The following is a 23,096-nucleotide window of genomic DNA, read 5'->3' as shown; positions in this document are numbered from 1 at the left end:
TAATATGGTGCCAGGGTTGATTGATTTATATAACCACACAATATGTATGTGGCCACACCGGCCAATAGAATTAAAATCTCCCCATTGGTAAAAGTAACCTCACCACTACACTGTCAAATCTTCAGCACAACAATACGAATCCCCCAAACCAGTCCCTATCGAATTACCGAATTACCCCGGCTCAGCCGACACAGCCAAGGCTAATCAAACGAAGTCTGTCCTCAGCCCAGTCCCCATACAGTCACGTTCCGAGCGCCTCGAGCTATAGCGTTCTGTGTTCATCCTTCTCTCGCCAAACAGTTTTGGACGGCAAGGCGCCTCCACAACCAACACAGGGGCGCGTCTTGTGGCTTGTTGAGGGCAATATTTTGACAACCAATTTGCCGCACAATTATGCACCGGATCATCACCGACGGTGTAACAATGGGGCCGAATTGAGAGGAACTGGCGGGAGGAGGTGTGATGGAGGGGGTGGGAAGTGTAAATTAGATTTTCTCGGTTAGAATAATAATTATTGGTTTCCAAACTTGGCACAATAGGAGGGCACGCTGTGTTATGCGTTTAGCTACGTCCGTTTGGGAAGGAGTATAGGGATATTCGGAACTACAACGGAATGGATGATTGATAAGTTTGGAGTAGATTGTTGAGGCTGATGGCCAACTTTAGTGTTGTGCATTTTTTTTTTGTTTTTTTACAAAATATGCAATAAAATATAATTACTATTGCAGTTACTTTAAGTCATTCAATTAAAATATCCTGCTACCCTTAAACTTATAAACTACGATGAACCAAGACCGAATACGGGAATATGAACTGATAGAAGTGCTAATGTTAGGAAATTAAAAAAAATAATTAAGAAACACTGTAGAATTTTTCAAAAATATTATGCAAAAAAGTTCAAAATATATTGTTGCCTAATAAGCTGTTAACATTTAAGCAATTGTTCAGTGAATCACTGTATACGAAATTGGTAGATTAGAGGTGTGCTTACTGAATCTTTTGTGAATAGATGTTCAAACCCTGCGAAGGTTATCTAAAGATTCCCGAAATTTTTAAAATGATAACTCTCGAAAGAAGACAAAGAATCTCGAACCTCCGTAAAAGATTTATAAAATCTGAAAATTCGTTAGGCTTGAAAACCTGTAAGATATTGAATAATTCTGTTGTATAGTTTAGTTTTTTATGTTGTTTATTATTTTTATAGAGGCTTTGAGCTTTGAGCTTCATTCGCCTCTGTTTAGTTTTTTAATAACATATTTTTATATTGTTATAACGCCGTACGAAAAGGTTAAAAAACGTTGGTCATAATTATTTCAAACCGATCGGATATATTTGTAATCCCTACTGGAAATTACTTTAAAGAGGACACAACCATATTTGGGGCTAGTTCTGACAAGCAAAAAGGGTTCTTCCATTGTTTCTCGTCAGTGAACTTATCAATCCACGCATCGCTTTTGTTGTCGGACGGGAGAAAAAAAAACGATCCATTTCCATTGGTACACAGACAGTTACGTGACGAGTGCCCTATTTCACGCGTTGTTTCACTTGGAACAAAAGCCCAGAACCAGAGATCCTGCGATAGTGTGGCCAGAGGGTGTTTTCTACACCAGGACACTTAAACGTATGCCATCGCAGGAGAATAAAACCTTAGGCGGAAGTGATCAATTTCCTAGTGCCCGGGAGGCGATTCAGAAGCAGGACACCTTTCCTTCACACATACCAACAGCCCTCCCAGCCTGAGCCTGTACGGGCATCAATTGAATTGGAGACAAGGTCGGGATTTTTTTCACCAATTTTTTCACCATAGAGTAGGACATGGACACCCCCTTGTTTTTATTTCCCACTAGCGAGAGCGGTTAACGATTGTTACCGGAAGGAAATTATGCGTGTACGTTCGGGTACGCAGGCGGTTAGCTTTGATTCGAGTCCCCGGAGCGTATTTGTTGCGATTGGGAAGGGAAGGAAAAACTTTCCACACATACACACACACACACACAGACACGGGGAACCGGAAAATGGAAACAATAAATTTTCGATTAAGTGCAACCGGTTTCAAGTGGCGCGTCATCATAAGGAAGGGGCGTTCATCTTCTGCTTCTGGTTGCGGTTGAGTGACTGTGCACCCCGGCCAAAGCTGAGGGTCTGATGTGGTTTGTGGATGGTCCGCTGATCAACGGGGACCGACCGGCGGAGTGAAAATAATGGGAACCCTGATCTATCTCGAGCCGTGCCCGTATCAGGGCGGGTGCAAATTGGTTGAATAATAACGCCGTTGACAGCACAGGGCAGAGGATGAAGTATAAAGGTACCAGAGAAAAAAAAATGGAATCTACTCACATATCACCAGCAACGTACACCAGTGGCCAGTGGCCAGTGGAGTGGATTCGGTAAGAATTCCTTACGTCCTTTTGCAGCGCATAGGATAATGGAACACTGGACAGAAAAACGCGCAAATGCGATAGCTCTATTTGTTCGCCAAACAACGTTCCACCGTCCGATCGTCCTTTACGCGGTGGCTTACATGGTCAATCTTTTGATCGGTTTTTGTGTTTATTTTTTTGATTACGAACCAAAACCTAACACGTGTCCCTTTTCGGAATAGCTTGTTATGGTTTTACTGCGCCCCGTTTCTATCGACCATCGATAGCCAGGACAGACAAAGCGGTCACCCGGTGTTACCGGTCGTAGAAATAGGATTACATCGCCGTGATAGCATCGTGCTCCTCACAATCCGCAATGCGAACTATCGACCTCTAGCCCGGGGCAGGTGGATTTGGCAAGATAGCGCAGAACAGAATACACAGCTAGCGCACAGATCGTTATCTGCCGAACGGTGTTTGTTCTTGTTTTTTTTTTTTGCCCCGGTAAGAGGATTTGCTACGCTAAGACATTTGCCACCAGTGCCAGTGTGTCCCGGTACCGAACTGAACTTTGGTTTGGTCGGGATGGGATGATGTGATTGGCACCTTTGGTGGCTTTCGCCAACAGTGGCCAGCACACACGGTCACATGGATTTATGAAGGAAATTGGAAAATAATCGTCGTTTGTTTAGCGGTTATGTACTGGCCATTCGTTACCGGCTTAACGGGTGATGGGCAATATCGCCAAATGTTGGGCAATGGCAAAAGTGGAAGAGAATTCGAAGAAGAGAATTTTTTTTCGCTTTTTTGTGTATTGAATCTAGGTTTACCTACAGCAAAAAAGCAGACCATTTCATTGTGACAGCAAGAAAGATAGATTTGATCCCAAATTAAATCAATAACCAAAAACTTGGCCATGTTTTCTTTTAGATGCTGTAGTGCTATTTATTCTCAGACGTGCTCTTGGGCTCTAGGTAACACCAGTTTTTTCAACTCTGGCATCCAAAATCGCCAACAAATTTTAGGTGGGATTTTGGTTCGAGGTGTCGTGAAGGCGAACAGTATACCAGGACAAGATCAGAGGGAAACCTTGGTCTTCTTCGAAATACTCTAGATTTTCGGACAGTTTGTAGGAATTCTATATTCACTATTCTTCTTAGTCCTCTCCGCGAATAAATGTAGCCAGATTGGCCATACCATTGCCATCCTCATACTTCACTTACACGGGAAGCTCTACATAAGGTCTGCTTCAAGCGCGAATCCTGCAATCTCGCTTAATTTGATCGAATTTTAATTTAATCGTCCAAGCAATCATTGTCCACAACTCCATAGGTTTATAAGCATGCTCCTTAGCTAACATAATCCTTTTGGCTTTGCTTGCCTTGCTGAGCATTTCTATTTTAACCCTCTGCTAGGAGATGATAAGAAGGAGTTCTATCGGAAACTGTTAAATCCGGGTTAATCCTGAGCTACGCAGTTCCGGCGACCTACTTACCGGACTTAGAGATTACTTGCTTAGGGAATCAGAGGTAATTGGGTGTTACAAATTGGAGGACAGATCAGGGAGTGTTGTATGCAGATTTCAATGTCTAATTTGAAATAAAGTCCGCAAGTACTTATCATTTTTCTATTAACAAAATGATTTTTGGCGATGTTTTACTTCAATTGTCGAACATAGACATAGAAATCTCAATTTTTAAATGCTCCGTAATGTTACAATAGGTATTACATCTCTTAATACGCCATATAAACGATGTTGTACAAGGCATCACTCGGTAGGGCGAGTTACTGTATATGATTTGTTACAGCAGACAAATTAAAGACATCTTGATGCTAACATCATTTAAACAATGAAGAATTCTGTTACCGAAATTTGTTCCAATAACCGTTTTCGCTTACGCACAACAAAACTGTCCGAAGAACAAGGCATTGTGAAACAATAACCATCATCACCACCATCACATAGCTGGGAGGGGTTGGGAAAGGAGGCCCCGAACGGAAAAGTAAGGATGAAATTGGAGAATTTTATTGTCCTTCGCAAGTGTTGATGGTGTTGACACGAGACGTTACCTCCCTCCTAGTGGTGCTGGAAACGGAAAGCGATAGCCAACCCCAATTCCTATTGCGGGCAGGCGAATCACAAAAGCCCACTTGCCGTGGATCGGAACCCGTATCCGATTACATTGCCGATCTCGGCTTCTTTTCTGTTTCGTTGGCCGAATAACACTCACACCCTTGCACGCCACGGAAACGCTACATTCCCTGGCACACACCATTAGGAAAGCCAAATTTTCAGCTAATTTCCTTAAGAAAATGGTCCATTGTGGTGTGATTTGGATGGTGTGTTTGGTACATGCTTCATGTAATTTGAGCCTCCGATGGGGTTGTTTCTTGCCTGTACGATGATTACATACGACGCATCCTTTAGGCATCAGGACATGTGTAGGAAACGGCCCTGCCCCGTATAGGAAGAAAGCCAATGAGTGCATTTCCTGCTGCCCAACTCTTCACCCCAAACCGATCCCGGCTCGGTTAAATAGTTGAGGTTTGGGAAGCTTTCCCGTTGTGTGCGAGGCTCAGTGGACCTCTTTGCGTGTGTCTTTCGGTCGGCACATTCCGGTGCCGGGAATGTGAACCACTAGCTACTTAAACGATCCAGTGAGTACGCTAAAGTGGTCCGGGGTTTTGGGGTTTTTTGTAGGCGAAAGGAAACAAGAGCACGTACGAGAAAGAAAATGACTTTACGCCGTTTGTTTGTGAGGTTTTCCCCGTGCGTTTCCCGCTTTCCTACTGTGCGAGAGTTAGATTCGGGTTTTGGTAATTGGAGACTGCGGCTAAACAGTAGGAGAAAAAGAGCTTATTAAGAATGGTTCACGGTGTGGTTTACTTATGCGATGGCATGGGCCAGTGGGTGTTGGGTCCGGTATAAGTTTCGGTCACGCGCTATGTTTAATGTGGAGTGCTGCTGCTGCTGCTGCTGCTGCAAATAAATATTTATCAAGCCATTCTCTCGCATTTCGTCGGCAGCAGTAGCCGCAAGCAATGAATGGGTTCGGATTTGTTGCTGCTCAAACGTATCGCTTCCCTAGCCCATTCTACGATCGGGGAGCATTCTTTGCCGATGAGTCCGGTGTACTGCTGAATGGAGCTATGTTTGCCGAGCACTTGAAATCATATTATTATGCAAATTGCCGATGGTACGGTAGTAAACTTTGCTGTGTTATGCAATTCTGGACGCGTCCATTATCGTGCTGAGTTGAAAAAAAAACAGTCTTTGAATTCTATTCTATACTTCTGCAGTTGTCGTTTGTGATATTTGTTTGTCTATGAAAATTTGATGTATCTCGATTCGCTTACGAATTACTACTATTAGCCTTAATTAAGTTTTATAGCATGTGACGAACGCGTTATCCATTGTCCTTTTCATAGTTGTACTATTAATTCAAGTTTTAGATAAATGTAAATACAGATAGTCCTGGCAAAACTCTTCGTCTTATCGCGAATATTTGAGTAACAAATACAGGCCCTATATCGTTCAACACTTGAAAGTTATTGGATGGACTTCCATTCATCATCTTGTGAAGTATTCAAGAAGGATTTATTGGTTTGTTAAGAATAAAAACTTACTTACTTACTTATCAGCTGCGCGGTTCTGACCTGCTGCAGGCAGGCCAATAGCACGACATTTCTGGAGGACGCTAGAACGCCATCATTCCATCTCTGTCCATGTGGACGACCTAAAAGGACTTTACCGGGATAGGTCGATCCGGTGTCATTCTCATGACGTGACCAGCCATCCTGAACCTGGCGAGTCTAAGCCACTGTTCGACAGTACGTTCGCCGTACAGCTCATAGAACTCGTCATTGTAGCGGTTCCTCCATTGTCCTTCCGCACATACGAGGCCAAAAATCCTTCTGAACGTCTTCGTCTCAAACTCGACTAAAAGGATTAGTTTTCGACAAAGTGCATGTCTCAGAGCCATAAGTGAGTACTGGCATTATAAAGGTTGTATATAGTCTCAGTTTCGTCGCAACACGGGTCGACAGGATTAGAGCAGTTTCCTCAGACTGTAGAAAGACCGGTTGGCAGCCAGCACCCCCTAGCGCGTATTTTAACTTCGATATTGTCATCGATGCTGACTTTTGACCCAAGATAGGTGGAATTCTGGACGACTTCGTACGTGCGATCATCTATTTGCAGAAAAACGGCTAGACTACAACTTAAACTATATTTAGATAACAATTTTAATAAAATTGCCAGCAAATTAAATATTTTTTAAATTATGTTTGAGCGATATCTTAACGCTGTAATACCTGTTTTGTTTGCAGTATCCCGATTGATGGGAGGCTCGGCCGGCGGTACGATGGGTCACGCCATGTCCAACATGGGCAGCTTGGCAGCGTGCAGCGTATCCGACACCAAACCGATGCAGTTTCCACTCGCCCAACGACGAAAGCGACGGGTACTGTTCACGCAGGCTCAGGTGAGTACATATCTGCATCTGCCGTGGGGGTCGTACGACCTTGATCACGGATGATCTCGCGTAAGGAATGGCCCATCCTACCCTCCCTTGTAGTCACACACACACACACCCATACAAACGGCACGAGATCACGTCGTTACGTGGGTTAAACACGGCTTAAAGAAACAACCACTTTGCCACGAAACCACCACGGCCAGACGTTTGCTAATGGCGATCGCAACATACACGGTTTTGCAAGCTGGTGTCTAGCGATGTCTAGCGCTGCCTGGCGCTATTGACATCCGTGTCGCAACGTGATCGGTGTGATTATGAAACACGGTTGGCATGGCTGTTTGAGCGCCTTTCTCTACCATCGCTGTACGTTTAAAAGAAAACACATACACACTACATTATTGATTTTAGCCACACAAATATTCAGCCATTGATCAACAATAAATTTTAATCCAGATACGCGCTTGCCTCGCGTTTCGCCGTTTGTCGTCAGTCAGACGGCACAAACCTCCATCTATTCGCCAATCGATATTTAGTGTGTGTGTCAAATACACGCTCACAGCAGTTGACATTTCACCGAATCAGCTACCGTTTGGCGGCTGTGACCAGAAACAGCCCATGCTGTCAATAAACAAGCGCTCAACCACCCAGCCAACAGCCACCAGAACACAGCCACCGCGACACATCCTAGCAGCTAGTAGACACACCGCGCTAGTGTTGCTAGTGGTCGGTCTCCGTTCTACGCAACCAGCGCACCGGGTTTGTTTTTTTTTTTCGTACATTCGTTCCCATTGTCGTCACTCGTTCCCGGGGGTTGGCCGGGTCGGGGCTGACAAACTGACTACCTGCCACCGCCACACACCGTTCTGCTGCCCATATTAGTTTGCTGATGAAACTTGGCATTTCATTTCAAGTGCTTTGTAAATAGATATTCCTGGTGGACGGTTTCCTTCCAAACCCTGCGCGCATCCCACTGTTCCCTTCCCCTGGCCAGCACCGTCTTGGATCTAACGGTGTGTTTATATAAAACGTAACAGCAGAGCATTCTTAACCTTCCCCCGTGCCGCGCCCGCGTCCGTTTGGAAAGTTCTGTTCACCACGGACTGGTGCGGCCCCGGCAGTTATTTCCAATCTCTGTGCTCCACAGCGGCGCACGGCACTGTGTTCGCCTTCGCCTTCTTTGCACAAATATACGCTCACGGACATTCAAATATTTTACTTAGATTTTTGTTTAGCGCTTAAGAATGGCCTGCAGGGCCACGGTGCGTCCAGGCGTTGACCGGCCACCGGAGTTTGCTGGGTGGAAAAGTTTCCTGCCCGAAGTTCGCCTCGATGGTCTCGATCATTAGGCGGTTGTGCCGTGCTTGTGGAGCTTTTTTTGCTCTCGCTGACACGCTCCGTTCCTTGCGCAACGATTATTCTAATGAATTTCGCTTCATAATTGTTTGGTTTTTGGTGCAAAAGCAGAGAGTTTGAAAGTAATTAGAGCTGTTTGTTTTTTTTTTTTTTGCACCGCTCGCAACAATCGCGTTCGGGCCTTATTGTGTTGCCCAAAGTTGCCTTTTATTTAGCATCCTTCTAACATTCTATATTGCCTCTCAAGATTTTATTCGTTACGATTTCACCAGTTTCGAAAGATTTTCGCTCTTTTATTTAAATACTGCTGGACGATTACAAATGTTGGATGAACTCCAGCGCTAAATGGGTCGCACCAAATGGGAATCGACAGGAAGGCTTCAAGGTCGACCGGCATGATCACGATCCACTCAACGCGGCTGAGTGACGTACCGTCCTAAAAAACAGCACTTTCAACAAACTGTCAACACAAAACCTTCCGAATATAAACCAAACAACCCGCAGCCGAAACGCAGCGCGTTCGCCGAGCCAAAGCTCCAGCCGCGGCATTAGCCGTCCGTTTGGCTACCGCTGCCAAAGATGGATAAAAAACAAAGATGTCAAAACACGCCACGCCACGATCCACAGTGAGCGTCGGCTCGTGGTTCAATATTTACCTCAGTTTTAATTTTAAGTGGATGTCACCGAAAGTACACCACAGCGGCCACTGGGGATCCGTACCAGTGTTTCTGGTGTTCTGTCCCATTTCGGTTGTACCGTACCCGCCTGCTCAAGGGTCGCTCCATTCCGGTAGTCGGGTAATTGGGAAAAAGTTAAATAATCATCAAATTTTAGACATTCGGAACAACTTCCCCGTTGATCCGTGGACGGATGGGGAGGGATGACGCTGTGCGTGGGTCGTGGATCGATTTGTCAATATTTTGCCACTTGACTCGGTTGCGCTGGGTAGCGTTGAGGATAAAAATGACAATCGTTCTCCCAACTGGGGTAGAATTAGTGGGGAGGATTAGTGCAAACCACCAGTTTGCTTAGTTGCCCTGTGGGGTGTGGGGGTCACATTTTGCTGACAGCACAGTACAAGACAAAGTTAATCTTTGCCTTTGGGTTCGATGGATTTTTGTCTGCGTGCGTTGTCTGCGGAGGATTCGTCGTATAAATATTTGATTAACTTTCGCACCACACCGAATCCCAACCCCGCTTTGGGGCGGTGTGGTGAGGTTCGTCGCTTGGGTGACGAAGTCTTCCGAACCGGAACGTTCTTAATTCGTTGCTAGGTTTTACAGCGCTTGTCAGGGCCAGGGCCCACCGCAATCTTTGGTGCATTTGCCATTGCGTCACCGCGTGCGGACGGGAAGAGCGTTTTGTTATTCTCGACAAAACGGTACGATTAACTCCAAAACAATCAACGATTAAAGGCGACGTTGTAGAGCAAAACACAAGAATGAGGGGAAAAAAGGGATTATCATAACTTTGTCCTTTCGGTGGGCCACGGGGAAAAATGGTACACGGACCGTACCGCCGGCGTGACGGTCCCGAGGACCGCCTGCTCCAGCAAAATCGTACGCAGCAGCATCATGCTGTTGTTTGTCAATACTTTTATGCATGTTTCATGTTTCGTTCCGACCGTTGCCATCCGAAAGGGCAAATATTTGTACGGCGAAGATGTGGCTGCCGCGAGTGCGCAGGATGAAACAGGAGCGGCCCGAGTTCTAGACGCACTGTACGGTGCACAATGGGGGAGCGATCTGGGAGGTAGGGGTTTTATTTGGCCGGGTTTCTGCCAGGGTTGGACCTGAACCATTAAGGGTGGCAGCTGGTGAACAAGAAGAAAACACCAGCGCGAAGGGCGAAGGGCAGCACTGGCCAGCACATTATGCGTTTTTAGGGGGATTCAACCGTTCGGTGTTGTTTGGTTTTTCGAATTGCAATTCACAGATGAATCCCTTGCTTTGCTTCGTATCCCCGGTTTGCCGAAGAAGGTCAAGTAGATGAGGGCTGGTCCGCTTGGTCTTTCGATTGTAAGTCGTCACGCAAAGCCAAGAAAAAATGCCATAATTGTAATTGAATATTATTGACAAAAAGTATTTGTTCCATTTATGATGTAATGCTGTGGTTGGACGTGGAGTTCATGCTACTGCACCTGTGAAATATTGTGGTCTACAGACGACATTAATTGAAAATTTCATCCACGGGAGTCATTATTTGCATTTGATATTTTGCGCAATTATTTCAAACCACAGCATAGTGGAACAAATGGAATAAAAGTTGCAATTTAATGAAAAATAATCATTGCTTTTTCATTGAAATGAATTTCAAGTCTTCGTCGATCGAATAAGAAGGTACCATTAGACGTCAGAGATGTGTGAATAGGACTTTTCAGAAAAGTTACTTTATTTGAAAGGAAATTAATTTCATGTTAATTAAACATTAAACTTTATCACTAAAGCGTCACAACCAATTAGCAAATTTATAGAAAAATATGTTTTCATCCATAACAAACAAGATCGATAAGCGTACAGGTGGCCCGAGAGGCACTGCTATAGCAGATCACGGAAATATACCAAAAGTAATTAAAATTTGCTTTTTAAATGTTCACATTCCAATTCTAGTTGCTTATCTATTATACTTTAGCTTGCTTCTGGTGACATTTCAAACTAAAAAGTAACAAAAATTCAAGATAAAGTTATTTAAACTAAATTAAAAGGCATCATCAATCTTTTTCGTTTTAGTTATTTACACGAAACTATGTGCAATAACATTTTAAAGCTTTCGAATTTCACATTCCACCAGTCTGCAAATATCATGTACTGTGTATCTCGGGGATCACCTGTATATTGATCCTTGTTGTGTATCAATAATAATTGTTTCAGTTTTTTCCAGTAATTTCTACGAAGTGTTCTATATGATAAAAAGATAATAAGTTCATACTACCATCCGCTAAAATTAATATTTAAACAACTACAATGATCGTTCGTTTGATTGACTAAGAAATTCATTTCATTATAATGTCACGTTTGAAAGCCTTTTTTTTTTAAAGGCAAAGTAGGTTTATCCTCCAGCAAAATATATTCATCAAGTGGAAACAAATATTTAAAATTAGTCTAGAAGAAACAATGTAGCATGATTGTAGTGTCGTTTATAACAAATAAATACATGAAATTGCTCTTCAACTCCAACTGATTGAAAGTTTGGCAATTAATTTCATTCTCTTTTCACCCCGTACAGGTGTACGAGCTGGAGCGAAGATTTAAGCAGCAGAAATACCTATCCGCCCCAGAACGTGAACACCTAGCCAGCTTAATACATCTCACACCAACCCAGGTAAGCAGCCCGATTGCCTCAACTGCTCTTACAGATCCGGATACATTGATCGGTCTGGTGGTCCATTAGAACGGATCATTTGTGTTTGTATAAATAAGGAGGAAATAATTTTTTAATTTTCGCACCCATCACAATAAAAACTTCCGAGTGGAAAAATAAACATTTCCATCACACTTACACCACGCACCGAATCGATTCGCTGCGCGTGTCGCTGACAGTGCACACTGTAGTGCATCTACTCGCGTCCCAGTGTGTGCCATTTTCCCATCGCATCCACATAAGTACCTTTCTCTTTTGGTCGGAAAAGGAAAAACCACCATTTGAGCTTGACAGTTATCCCCTTGGTGGTGAGCACACCGCCAAACATCCGACACATCACGCACGCACAATAATATTTCTTTTGGCGCGTGAGTTCCTACCGTGCGTGCGTGCATACAAAACAGGGGGCCGAGCGACTTAATAGACCGTGCGATTATGACAGCGGCCCAAATTCTGTTCCGGCTGCTTCGGTTCCTGTCGGTGACAGTTTGTTTGGTCGACGGGTTAATCGATTCTAATCGCTTCCTGGCTGCCGTTTGCATCTGTTTGCCCATTCCGCACAGTGGCACACTGCCGGAAGGACATACAAACACAATCCCGGCACCGTGCGCATTGGTGTTCACGTGCGGGCGAAATAAAACACGGACCGCGGACATTTCAAGTGATCCTTTTTTTTTGTTGCTGGTTGCTGCCAGTGCCGAGGGTGGATTGGTGGCGTGGTACGTGTAAATGTGTGAAAAGTCGTTCAGGATCAGTGGTGTCGGTAGTGGGCGATGATGTTTGGTTTAGAATAATTCACCATGCTGAATGTTTGCCGGGGCTGTCAAATAAATGAATCCGTCGTTAATTAGTAATTGATACAGAGGGTGGAAAATAGTTGGTGGAAATAGTAAAATGTTACTCGTGCCTACAGTGAACACAAATTCAAACACACCGGTCGTTTATACGTTCTAGGGGTGAAAGTTCAATTACAAGGAATTCAAGTAATATTTCCTCTTTATATATCTACTATCTGAAAATCATTAATCAAGTAACCGGAGAGAGAAATGCAAGTGGAAAGCACTTTCTTTAACTATTTAACTTAACTATTTCGATTCGTAATATCCCAAAAAAAGCTTTTTTTAGATGGTAATGCTTAGAATTCTTGAAAAGCAATAACATATTTCCTTAGGTACCACTGTAACTCATATCAGTAAATAATATTATCAAAAATATAAATAATACACAACACACGGCACATGAATTGAAGAGGTAATAGAAGAATAAAAAAATTTCCGATGAAAAGAGTTTCACAGTGTACTAAGATTGAAGAATTCAAATATAGCCTTTTGGTCTATCTCAAATGTCTATATCTTAGGTACCTATTTCGTGATCTTTACTATGCATTAATTCCTATGAATGAATGAGATAACTTAACGAAGAAATTGAAGAAAATCTTCTTATCGAACTTATAAATAACCCACAAAGTTACACGACCGTTCACTTTCTACATGTCCGGATTTGGGATTTCAGAAACTGCATCACAATCGACATGCAGTAAGCCTTCCCTTACCAAGTCTAAACTGTTTTTTTTTTTTTAATAAACTATTGCAAGCGTGGTTTTATGACGCTTATTGCAGTATGCGCGAAAATCCTTTCACAGCAACCAACAATCGTAACCAGCGGAACCATCAGCGTGAGCCCGATTGTTAACCAACAAAGGGCATCCTGGGCAAACGATTGTGGCAGAAGTCGTCCTGGTGGTAGCAAATTCGCTACAATAATATCATCCTGCAATAGAGAGCATATCTTAGCATGGGCAACAACACATTAATCAGATTACCGACGGGATGCGAATCGAAAGTCCACGATCCGTTGAATCGCAGCATCCTTGGCAGTAGGAGAAGTTGTACTATTCCCATTCTTTCTTTTTCTTTTCGTTTGATTTCGTTACAAGTCCCTTTTTCGCATGCGTGCCTAAACCCGCCCAAGCAGGGAACTTGTTGGTGATGCAATGGAGAACGAAAAAAACTCCTACTCATCTTACACATTTGCTCAAGCGGACGTATCCTTAACTTCCAGCCCATCGAGATCTGGTCAAAAGGTTTTCGGTGGTGCAATTACCAAGAACCGGAGGGCGTTTCTGGAAATGTAAGCTAGTATTTATCATCAATAATTCGCTGTAAAAACATCACCTTTGGGCGAGCAGAAAAAAAAATCATAACAAAGCACTGCTTGCAAACCCCTGGAAGCCGATTTCGTTGAGCACGAGTACGGAAAAATTGTTTCACAATCAAAAAAAGGTGTCCCGTGCATTTTTTTTTCGTTTGGTCGAGTGGAAAGGATTATAGCACCTGATGGACGATGGCTCTGTATGAAGCATCAATTTAAAGCAGCTTTATAGCACTCGATCGCAACGAGCCCACCGATAAAGATACAGTTTTTTGTGTCTTCTATTTCGAAGGATTTTCCCCGTTCCGATTTCGTTCCACCATTGGGATCGATACCACTTACCGGTGCGTCCCGGCAAACTTTGATCCTCACGCTGGAGTGGATTGTTCTGCGCATAAAACACTCCCAGTGCGTTGGGTTTCGGGTGACGAGTGGCAAAAAAAACTCAACAACAACAAAAATATTATGACATTTTTTTTCTTTCGGTGCGATGTAATGCATACATGCCATCCATTGCAGTCGCCCACATTTGCTGGGAGTTTAATGTTTTTTTTTACACAAAAAAAAACAATCTCCGGCTAGCAGGCGTTTTATTTCTACTGCTCCATTTTGCACACACATATACTAACAATATAACAATCAAACGTACACACACACTTAAATACACACAGTACTTTGGCGCATTTGGCACACATACACGCGCTCCATTTCTATTGAATCGCCACTCTTCTCTTTACTGACGATGTCACTTTTGATTAACGGTTCAAGTGACACTTCGTTTTAGAAATTCAATTTGACAAACGAGACTGTCAATTGAAATCGAAGCAGCAATCCCGTTGATGGCGGATGCGCGCACGTGGGTGATGTGATGTGGGTTGCAAAGCGTCAAGAGTGTCATTGTAGATCCCGCTCGTGAAGTTCTCCGCTTTGCCCAGTCTGCCTCTCATCCCATCTCGTCCGGTTGGTGGAACGATTTGCAAAAATCATTGCCATTTCCGACAACTAAAACGCCAGCTTTTTGGGGGCCTGCCCCAGCTGGGGCACACGGCGATGGAGCTTCAGGAGCGATGATATACGACACTGCCGGAACGGAACAGAGGATAAAAAATACACAAAGACCATCAAAGCAGCTCGCCGTGTGCGTACCGCCCCTCGGGTCGGTGTGTGCGTCTGCTTTTGAAACCGGAACTGGACATTTGGGTTTCGAATTCTGGACATTCAAGACCCGGGCACCATTAATTTTTTTTTTGCTTAATGGCAAGCTAGGTGGTTGAGTCGCTCGTGGTACAGCGCTCAACAGCATGCGAATGTTTTGGACGATTTTTGTGTATATGTTGGAAGCTTTTTGGCTGCAGTACAATAGCCACCAATAAAACAGTAACGAAGCACCAGCGAATGAATGGTGATGAAATGTGCGCCATGATGCTCACTTCCGCTTTTAGTTGCAGTTAATGAAGTTGAGGTTCAAGAAGATTCCTCCCATGTTTTCTATAACTAAAGGTTAATCTTAAGTGATTCGCATTTGAGAGGATAATATTTAGCTTAAATGTTGAAACATCACCCGGAGTTGGAGTTGATAAGGTGGAAGCACCGTACTGCATCAAACTACCGACAGCTTCAAGTTCCGCACATACTTTAGAACGTACATTTTAAACGTCCGTGACAACCAAAAAACTTAGCAATTTCGTTGATTTTTTCATCGTGTTATTTCACTGGAAATTCTCATTTGTTTCTTAAATTAGAAGGTTTTGCTCTATTAAATCGGAATGTGCTGAGGTGTGATCAATTTAACTTGTATTTACTACATTATATTATTTGCAAAAGTTGCCTTAATTGTCCCTAATTTGTTGCAAAGCGGTACTGAAGATTCCTCCAAGGTTTTCCTGCACATCAAACTGATTTGAATTGGAATTGAATGATGTTTAACCTAAAATGTTCCCTTATCACCGTCGAGCGAGAGCTTTTAATCATCCCATGTGATTTTATTCGCAGTTGATGAAGTTGAAATTATTGAAGTGTTCTTCAATGTCCACTGAAATATTCGCTTATCACTGTCGAGAAAAACACTTATTCCCATTGTCACGCTTGTCATTATTTTTGAAACAATCTTTACTTACTTACTTACTAAATCAAATCAAAATCTAAAACTAATCAATCAAAACTCTCGTATTAAAGCGTTTACAATAACCTCATCGCAATACGTAATGATGCATGATGCTTATTGATCTGGAAATCGAAAGACAAAACCAAACTGCTCATCCCTCGACGAAAATAACGAAAGCATAATCCACCATCCGGGTTCCCTGCGAGGAAAAACATCGCATACAAAAACAAACGATTCCATAGAATTTGGAATTTCAGAATGGGATTTTCCTTACGGCGAAGTTCCTTGCCCTCCTGCCAAAAGTGTCAAAAGTCATGCTAAACGGACGGAGAAACCTGTCCTAAACTGGGGAATTCTCAATCCTCGCCCGGCCGTGTATAGAGCCACCGTCTTGACATGCAAAAGAAGGACTTGGATTAGCGCGTAAGGTAAACAGAAGCGACAGGAACCGGCCAGATTTGGTTGTTGTAACAATAAACACTACGGCCGGAAGCGATAATCGCAACCGAAGAGTGCTGAGTGCCGATTTTTTTTTCGTTTCGCTTGCAAAGGAAAAGCGTAACGCACCAAGTGAAAGTGTCGCTCACGGTGTTAAACGGTCCGGAAGGTGGGGTTTGCCCAAGTGATTGAATGACAACATCATTGGGGAAAATTGATTCGAACAAATCATAGAAGCTAACAAAAAATCACTTTTAATGCATAGATAAGTGTGCTACATAAGTATCATAATAATAATAATTTAAATGGTTAAACTGGGGGATTTTCAAAACATTACAGCCATTACCATTTAATCCCTCAATCAGAGCGAGATTTTTAACCATAAAATGTGTTACAAAAAAACACAGCAAAGAAACCATTTTGTTCTGCCGCAACTTCCGTCCATTGCTGTCCGCGCCGTTTGTTGCATTTGCTAACGTGTGCGCGGCAGACCGTTGTGCATTGTGGGCCGTGGCAGCACACTGGTAGGTAGCCATAATATTTGCGTGCGGTTATCGATCGAGGGCAGATGTTGATGGTTGCGTCGGCCCCAGCAGCCATGGCCAGGATCAGCAGGACGAAAATCAGGACGAATCGAACGCTAAGCCAACGAGTGGAGTGGTTTGAAAGCAGTTCAAGTGGTTCCCGCTTCTTATTTTCACGAGAATTACGTTTTATTCTTTATTATATACCCGTTTTGCGATATTTTTTTTTTTGCTGTATTCCACTTCGGACTCGGTTGCTGTAGCCATCAGCTTGGTTGATTGTACGCATAAAAACCGTTCCACCGTTCCCGGCGGTTTCGTAACGTACGGTTCCACACAGCCTCTCGAGCCGTCAAGGTTCAGCCGGAGGTGCTTGACGCGTTCGGGACTTCACTTAAACATCTGGTAATCATGACCCTACGGATTTAGGTTCAAGCTTTTCCCCCTCCTTCTCTCTCTCTCTCTCTCCCTCTGCATAGTCTGTTAGACATACATACTTATTTAACGTGTCGATGTGCATTGCGCTACGGCCAAGGTAAGCTCGTCGTTTGGAAAGGTAACGATAAATACAATACAATTGTCGGATGACGGTGTGTAATGGAACAGATTTTGGGAGGCCAACGCAGGCAAAAAAACACCACAATGCAGGTCTGCAAACAGGGAAGGAAGGAATGCAAAAATAATAACGCAAAATGACGTTTGTAAAAACAGTGCAACACCGGTGGTTGGTTTTTGGGCAGGAAAACACGCGTTTCTCCGCCCGACGGAAAAATGGTTCGCAACGTTTGGCACAATGAAGTTGAAAATGAAAACTGTTTCAGGGCGAAATAAAGCAGATATCATACACATACAAATATGTTTGATCATCTTCGTTGCAATACACATAAGCTAGTTGACAATCTTAGCCCAACAGAAATGATCGAACGATATAGTTCATGCGTCTATTGTGAACATTCCGTCGGTAAAAAAAGTAAAATTTGATGTTCACCTTTAATTTGCGCATAAATGGATGCTTCAAATTGCATTTAAGATTGTATGGTCATTCCGAAAGCGAAACTAACTGTCGATAATTTATATAACAATACTATTTTTCTTGTTTAACTGAGAATGCCCGGGATAAAGCAAAAGACAAGAGGGAAATGCCTTGAAGAATTTGTACACTCCTCAGTCAATATATGGCTAATATTACGGCTAAAAGCCATTATTTTTTTGTTTATTCCAAATGTCGCAGATACTCAAGATCGAGCATACACGAGTTCGATGTTCGAGTTTCGTATAGTTTACTCGACTTTAAGATCATTCCGTTGTCAACTTTGCTTTCATCTTTTATTGTATTCGTGTTTGCTATTTTAACTTTACCCTCCGTTTATAACTTTCGATAGTTTTCTTTTCTTTCTTTTACAAGAATTAATTTGTCATTATTAAGCCTTAACTGTGAATGTCTTTTAATTAGGTTATGAAATAAATTGATACTATTTTAAGCAGTCTATTGGTAGTTGATGATTTTTTTTGCAATTGCAATAAAATTTTGCATTTTACCGTACCTTATTTCGAACAAACAAGATTCCAATGTTATACTGATACGAGAGTTCTCAAAACCAAAGAACTTAGAATACTTTTCTATTTTTTGCAAGAATTGTATAAACAAATGGAAATATAATGAATCTAGGTATTGTATCTCATTTTTATCCACTTTTCGATAAAACTAGAACCCTCCGTGATAAAATGGTGAAAGTTAAATTATACGTGCAAAGCGTAGCGTGCAAACCTCAAAGCACATTGAGGTCCTCTTTTTTTGGCAAATTTGAAAAACTTTATTTCTAGAACATACTCTTTTCGTTCTTTGCCTCATTGATATAAGCTTTCCTGTATGTTGCTTAAGGTTAGTGGAAATTCCAGTGCTTTCACTTAATAAGGATTTCCGTTAACTCACGAATTTGATCCCCGAAAGTTGTTGTTGTTATTTTTAACTCTTTCGGTTTTATTCACACACACACTCACACATACATTCATCCTACCAGAGACACTGCAAATATTCTTCCTCTAACCAAGGGAAAACCCTTGTCCCGACCCGTTCACGGTTCGAATGCCAATTGCCAAAGCGAGTTGCCATAGTATGCTGGCCTTCCTTTGCTCAACAACGGTCCCACTCTCGATTCCGGATGCGAATGATTAGCGTGATGCTGTTATTGTTATTATCTTTCGCAAACTTTTTTTTATTTTTATAAATTTGCCTAATCTCTTCACTCGGATCTGATGTGGGTGCATACATTTTTTGTTGTTGTTGCTGTTGCTTCAATCTATCAATGTTTTCGCACCCATTCACCCATGGAACAGTGGCGGTAGAACGAGTCAGTGAAATAGTAAAGTAATAGCGGTTGCCGGACTGACTGCAAGAAATGAGGAATGAATCAACCAAAACAACAACAAAAAAAAACACCACCGTCTTCCCTTTCTGAATGAACGTTCCGTAAACATTGCTACCTTTTTAATCCCTCGCCGGGGAACCCAACCGGGGAAAAACCAAAAAACACGACCCGTTACAAGGATAACGTACCACTAGGACGCTAGGAACTCGCTGGTTCTCTGGTTCTGGTTTGCGCTTTGTGCGAGGGAGGGGTTGAAACTGAAAATAAACAGACCGAATACCGTACCTCCGGGTTTGGCTCGGTCCCGATACTTAGCAGGTACTAGGTGCGGTGCAGATACGGCCACCCGCAGCCGATCAAGGGCCCATCCATGCCCCGATCCTTCCTCACTTCCGGATCGGGGTTCCCAATTAAGACGCTTGACTTGACGGTTGAGGTTTAGGATGTGACGCATCGCTTCCCACGCGGCTTACCACTCTGGCCCAATTAACAAGTGCTTTTTCGGGCATGGATTATGATCATCAAACGGCATCATTATTAGCGATGAACGATCCGTGTATCATCTTGCTTTCGGTTGCATGCACGGTTGGGTGCGCACAATGGACCGAGGCAAAGGTTGACGTAGGCTAAGTTCTATGCGAGAATCCAAGCCGATATTTTCATCTCTAACCATTGCGAATGTCCATCACATCGAGAATTTAGCCATGAGGTCAATTATCATAAGCTCCCGCTCAGGTGTCTAACGATGAGATGTGACATGGACAAATATCATCCGTCCGACGAGCATTTTACCAACGAACAAAGAGCCATTAATCATGCCGCAAATTACTAATAACACAATTTATTGTTTAAATCTACCCACGTACTTAATTAAAGCCGGTACAAAGATCCTCAAATTGATGTACTCATTCATTATGCATTTTCACTAAAAAGGTTCATTTGCAACAAACAATTACCCGTTCATTCATCGTTCCATCATCCCCATTCATTCGGTGCTTTAGTTTAGTGTACCGTTCATAGCCAATTCACAATGACAGGAACTGGAGAAAAGGGCCAGAGGCTCACACTCAATTATGGCACCGCGAGAAGAAACAAATTAAATTGCATCCTTTTGCAGTTGGTAGATTATTTTATTACACACTAATGAAGACGCTAGATACAATCCATGTCTCCATGTGCAACATCCAATTGTCCAAAACCTAACCCGATCCGGCGCGTGCAGTGATTATTACAATTCCACAAAATGAATGCTATTCCACAAACAAATGCAGCGGAATTGGATTGAAAGCTTGCTTTCTATAAACCTTTCACTCAACGCCATTCGCTCCACATACAATAGCAGGCGCTGCTTTTCAAGCAAGCGGACACGAGATCGTCCCTACATCCACGTTCCAATAATTGCATACGCTAAAACCCCGTCTTGAATGGAAGATATGAAGCAAAACCCGAACAAAAAAACACTTGCCTAGATCGGACTGCCGTACGGTGAAGTTTGCGGCCGTAGTGTTTGCTTGCATTCGAGTGTCCTTTTTCGCCGTATCCACCGCGTGCCACCCGTGATCGCGCCCGTCCGACGGGCGACGTGGTTTGGTGCTGCTTGATTACGCTACTAATTGCACCACGAGAAAGCTGCTGATGAGATAATATTCCACTCACATGCGCTCGCATGAAAGCTTTACTGCCGCGTATGCTGCTCGGGTGCGATCTTCCCAGCGCGTCCGCGTTCTCCGCGCCTTCTAGGATGGATTGAATTGAAGAAGTTGTTTGCATACAGCACCGTCAGCACACGGTTGTTGTTCTCGACTGCCACCCCCTAGCTACACTTCCCCTCCACATGGCTAAGAATACGAGGATAGGACAGAAAAATAGATAGGCCACCGTCGTGTGGTTCCACCCCGTGCGCACCCCCGAACCGGACAAAGCCATTCAACGCCACGACGTTCACGCGTTCGCGCTGAATTGGTTTCAATGTAGTGGTTGATTTTGCTCGTAATTAAAAAGCAGGCAAAGTGGCTGCCGTGCTAGTGTTAAAATGTGCACCCGAACCTGGTGCATGCTACGCTATTCAGTGGCCGATGCAACATCCCTCACGTGCATCCCTCAACTCTGGATCGCACTGTATGCAAAAGACTCGTACACTTGAAGCCACACCCCTCCCCCTGAGCTGGGGGGGGTATTGCATAATAGCCACCACACGGCCAACACGGAGTGGTTACTTTTTGAGCGCACAAAAATAGGTACTCGTCCATCGTCCGTACGCTTCTCTGCCCGCGCTCGGCGACACCCGTGCAAGATCGCCCAAATGCACCTAATCTCAACGGGATGCGCTTCGGTGCTAGTTTTGCCCGAACCGATGCTTTTCTTTTGCGCCACATACACATTATCCTTTTTCACTCAATTTCCTCCCACTAGATACACACGTAAAAACCCCCCCCCCCCAGTTGCAGTTTCACTTGGAAAAAAGGTTCAATGTTACAAGGCAAAAGAATTCTACGTGTAAGTGTAGTGCCTGCAAGACGATGGGTGGGAAAAAGCTTTTCCGACCCTTTAAGACCCATTGCAGTGGATCAGTGGATTGCCCGGATTGCCATTGCCCGGATGCAGTGGATCACACCGCACTAAGTCAGTTGGGCTGACTCGGTTTTCCTTTTCGATCCGGTGAAATGATTTACCTTCTTTTTTGTCTGTTTATTTGCTCAATGAGAATACTAAATGAATGTTTACACTTGGACGGCCATGTGTTGTGAACACGTTCAATGTGGTGTTTTTTTTTTTTTTTGCTGCTGCCCTGTCCTGCGGCAGTAACTGCAGCACTTTTAGCGTGCCACATAAAGCCTCTCCAAGAAAAGAAAAACTCTCCCTGCTCTGCGGCTCGTTGGAGAAAGAACAGCGATGGCGCTTGGAGTGCGGCACCGGGTCAGTAGGTGCATAAAGGATAGTTCCCTTTTTTCTTTCCTTTGCGTTATTTCATCCATCCACCGTGCCATAGATGGTTGTTCGGCACGGTACACACATTACGATGCTGGAGCTGTTTTTTTTTTTGTTTGCGGTAAATGCAATTGCATCGCTAACTAAATATGCACTACATTAGTAGCAAAATGTGTCAATGGGTAGCGATGATAATGCGCAATTACTGGGAACGTGGAAAAGTAATGTGATTAAGTAGACAGGGACGCTAAAGTTTAATTGGCAAGTTTAATAAATCAGTTTTTAAATCAGTATCAATCATAAATCAGTTAAGTTGTTTTCAAATGAATTGTTAATCGTTAATTTTAACATTGAATGTTAATCAATGCTCCGATTATTGCTAAAAATTTGATTTGAATTTGTACATTCACCACTATTGTAGTGATTGCTTATATCAAAGCTCAAAACACAGAAAAAAAAACTGTTAATGATGGAATTACACCATCAAAAAATGTTTTCTAAATGTGTAAGAAACAATGTCGTTTTAAGTTTATCAATTTCAGGATAACGAATGAAGAATTTAACTTCTTTCTTTGCAAGATAAAAATTGCCTCCAACTCGGCGGAAATCGTCTTAAGCAGGACAACTGGGGGCCAGCGTGATACCACACATATGCCACAATCGGCAAAGGCCCCCCAAATCGAGACTAATTTTTGATCCCGCAGATCTGCTGGCAGTGTGCAGCAGCGCAAAACTGCATCACCTATTTCGGGGTCTTTAGCACAAGGGTCCTCAGTGGGAAAGCACATAGCACACTTATGTGTAATTTTACTCAACACACTCTACACAAATGCATAAGCTCCAGACGAGGCTCCCGTTCCGAGAGCGCTTTCTCCGGCTGGAGGCATCAACAGCATAAGCAAACTCAACCATCATCAAAGAACCACGCTGAAAGAAGGCAAAGAGCGAAGAAGAAAAAAAAAATACGCCCAGAATGCGCAATAAAACTCGTGCAGTAAAGTTACCGTAACGGCTGCTCCGTGGGTTGGTGG

At 43.3% G+C, this 23,096-nt stretch overlaps 1 protein-coding gene across 1 annotated transcript in view; it reads left to right on the top strand.

Moving 5' to 3' along the window:
• Window positions 1–23,096, top strand: part of LOC128715472 (thyroid transcription factor 1-like) — a 28,446-nt gene that overhangs the window by 2,632 nt on the left and 2,718 nt on the right. Inside the window, exons 3-4 of the mRNA XM_053810379.1 lie at window positions 6,690–6,844; window positions 11,417–11,512. Of these exons, the coding sequence (XP_053666354.1) occupies window positions 6,690–6,844; window positions 11,417–11,512 (251 nt within the window). The remainder of the gene's footprint in view (window positions 1–6,689; window positions 6,845–11,416; window positions 11,513–23,096) is intronic.

The sequence above is a fragment of the Anopheles marshallii genome, chromosome 2, assembly GCF_943734725.1.
Source record: "Anopheles marshallii chromosome 2, idAnoMarsDA_429_01, whole genome shotgun sequence".
In the NCBI taxonomy this organism is placed as follows: Eukaryota; Metazoa; Arthropoda; class Insecta; order Diptera; family Culicidae; genus Anopheles; species Anopheles marshallii.
This window is presented reverse-complemented; position numbering and strand designations above follow the sequence as displayed.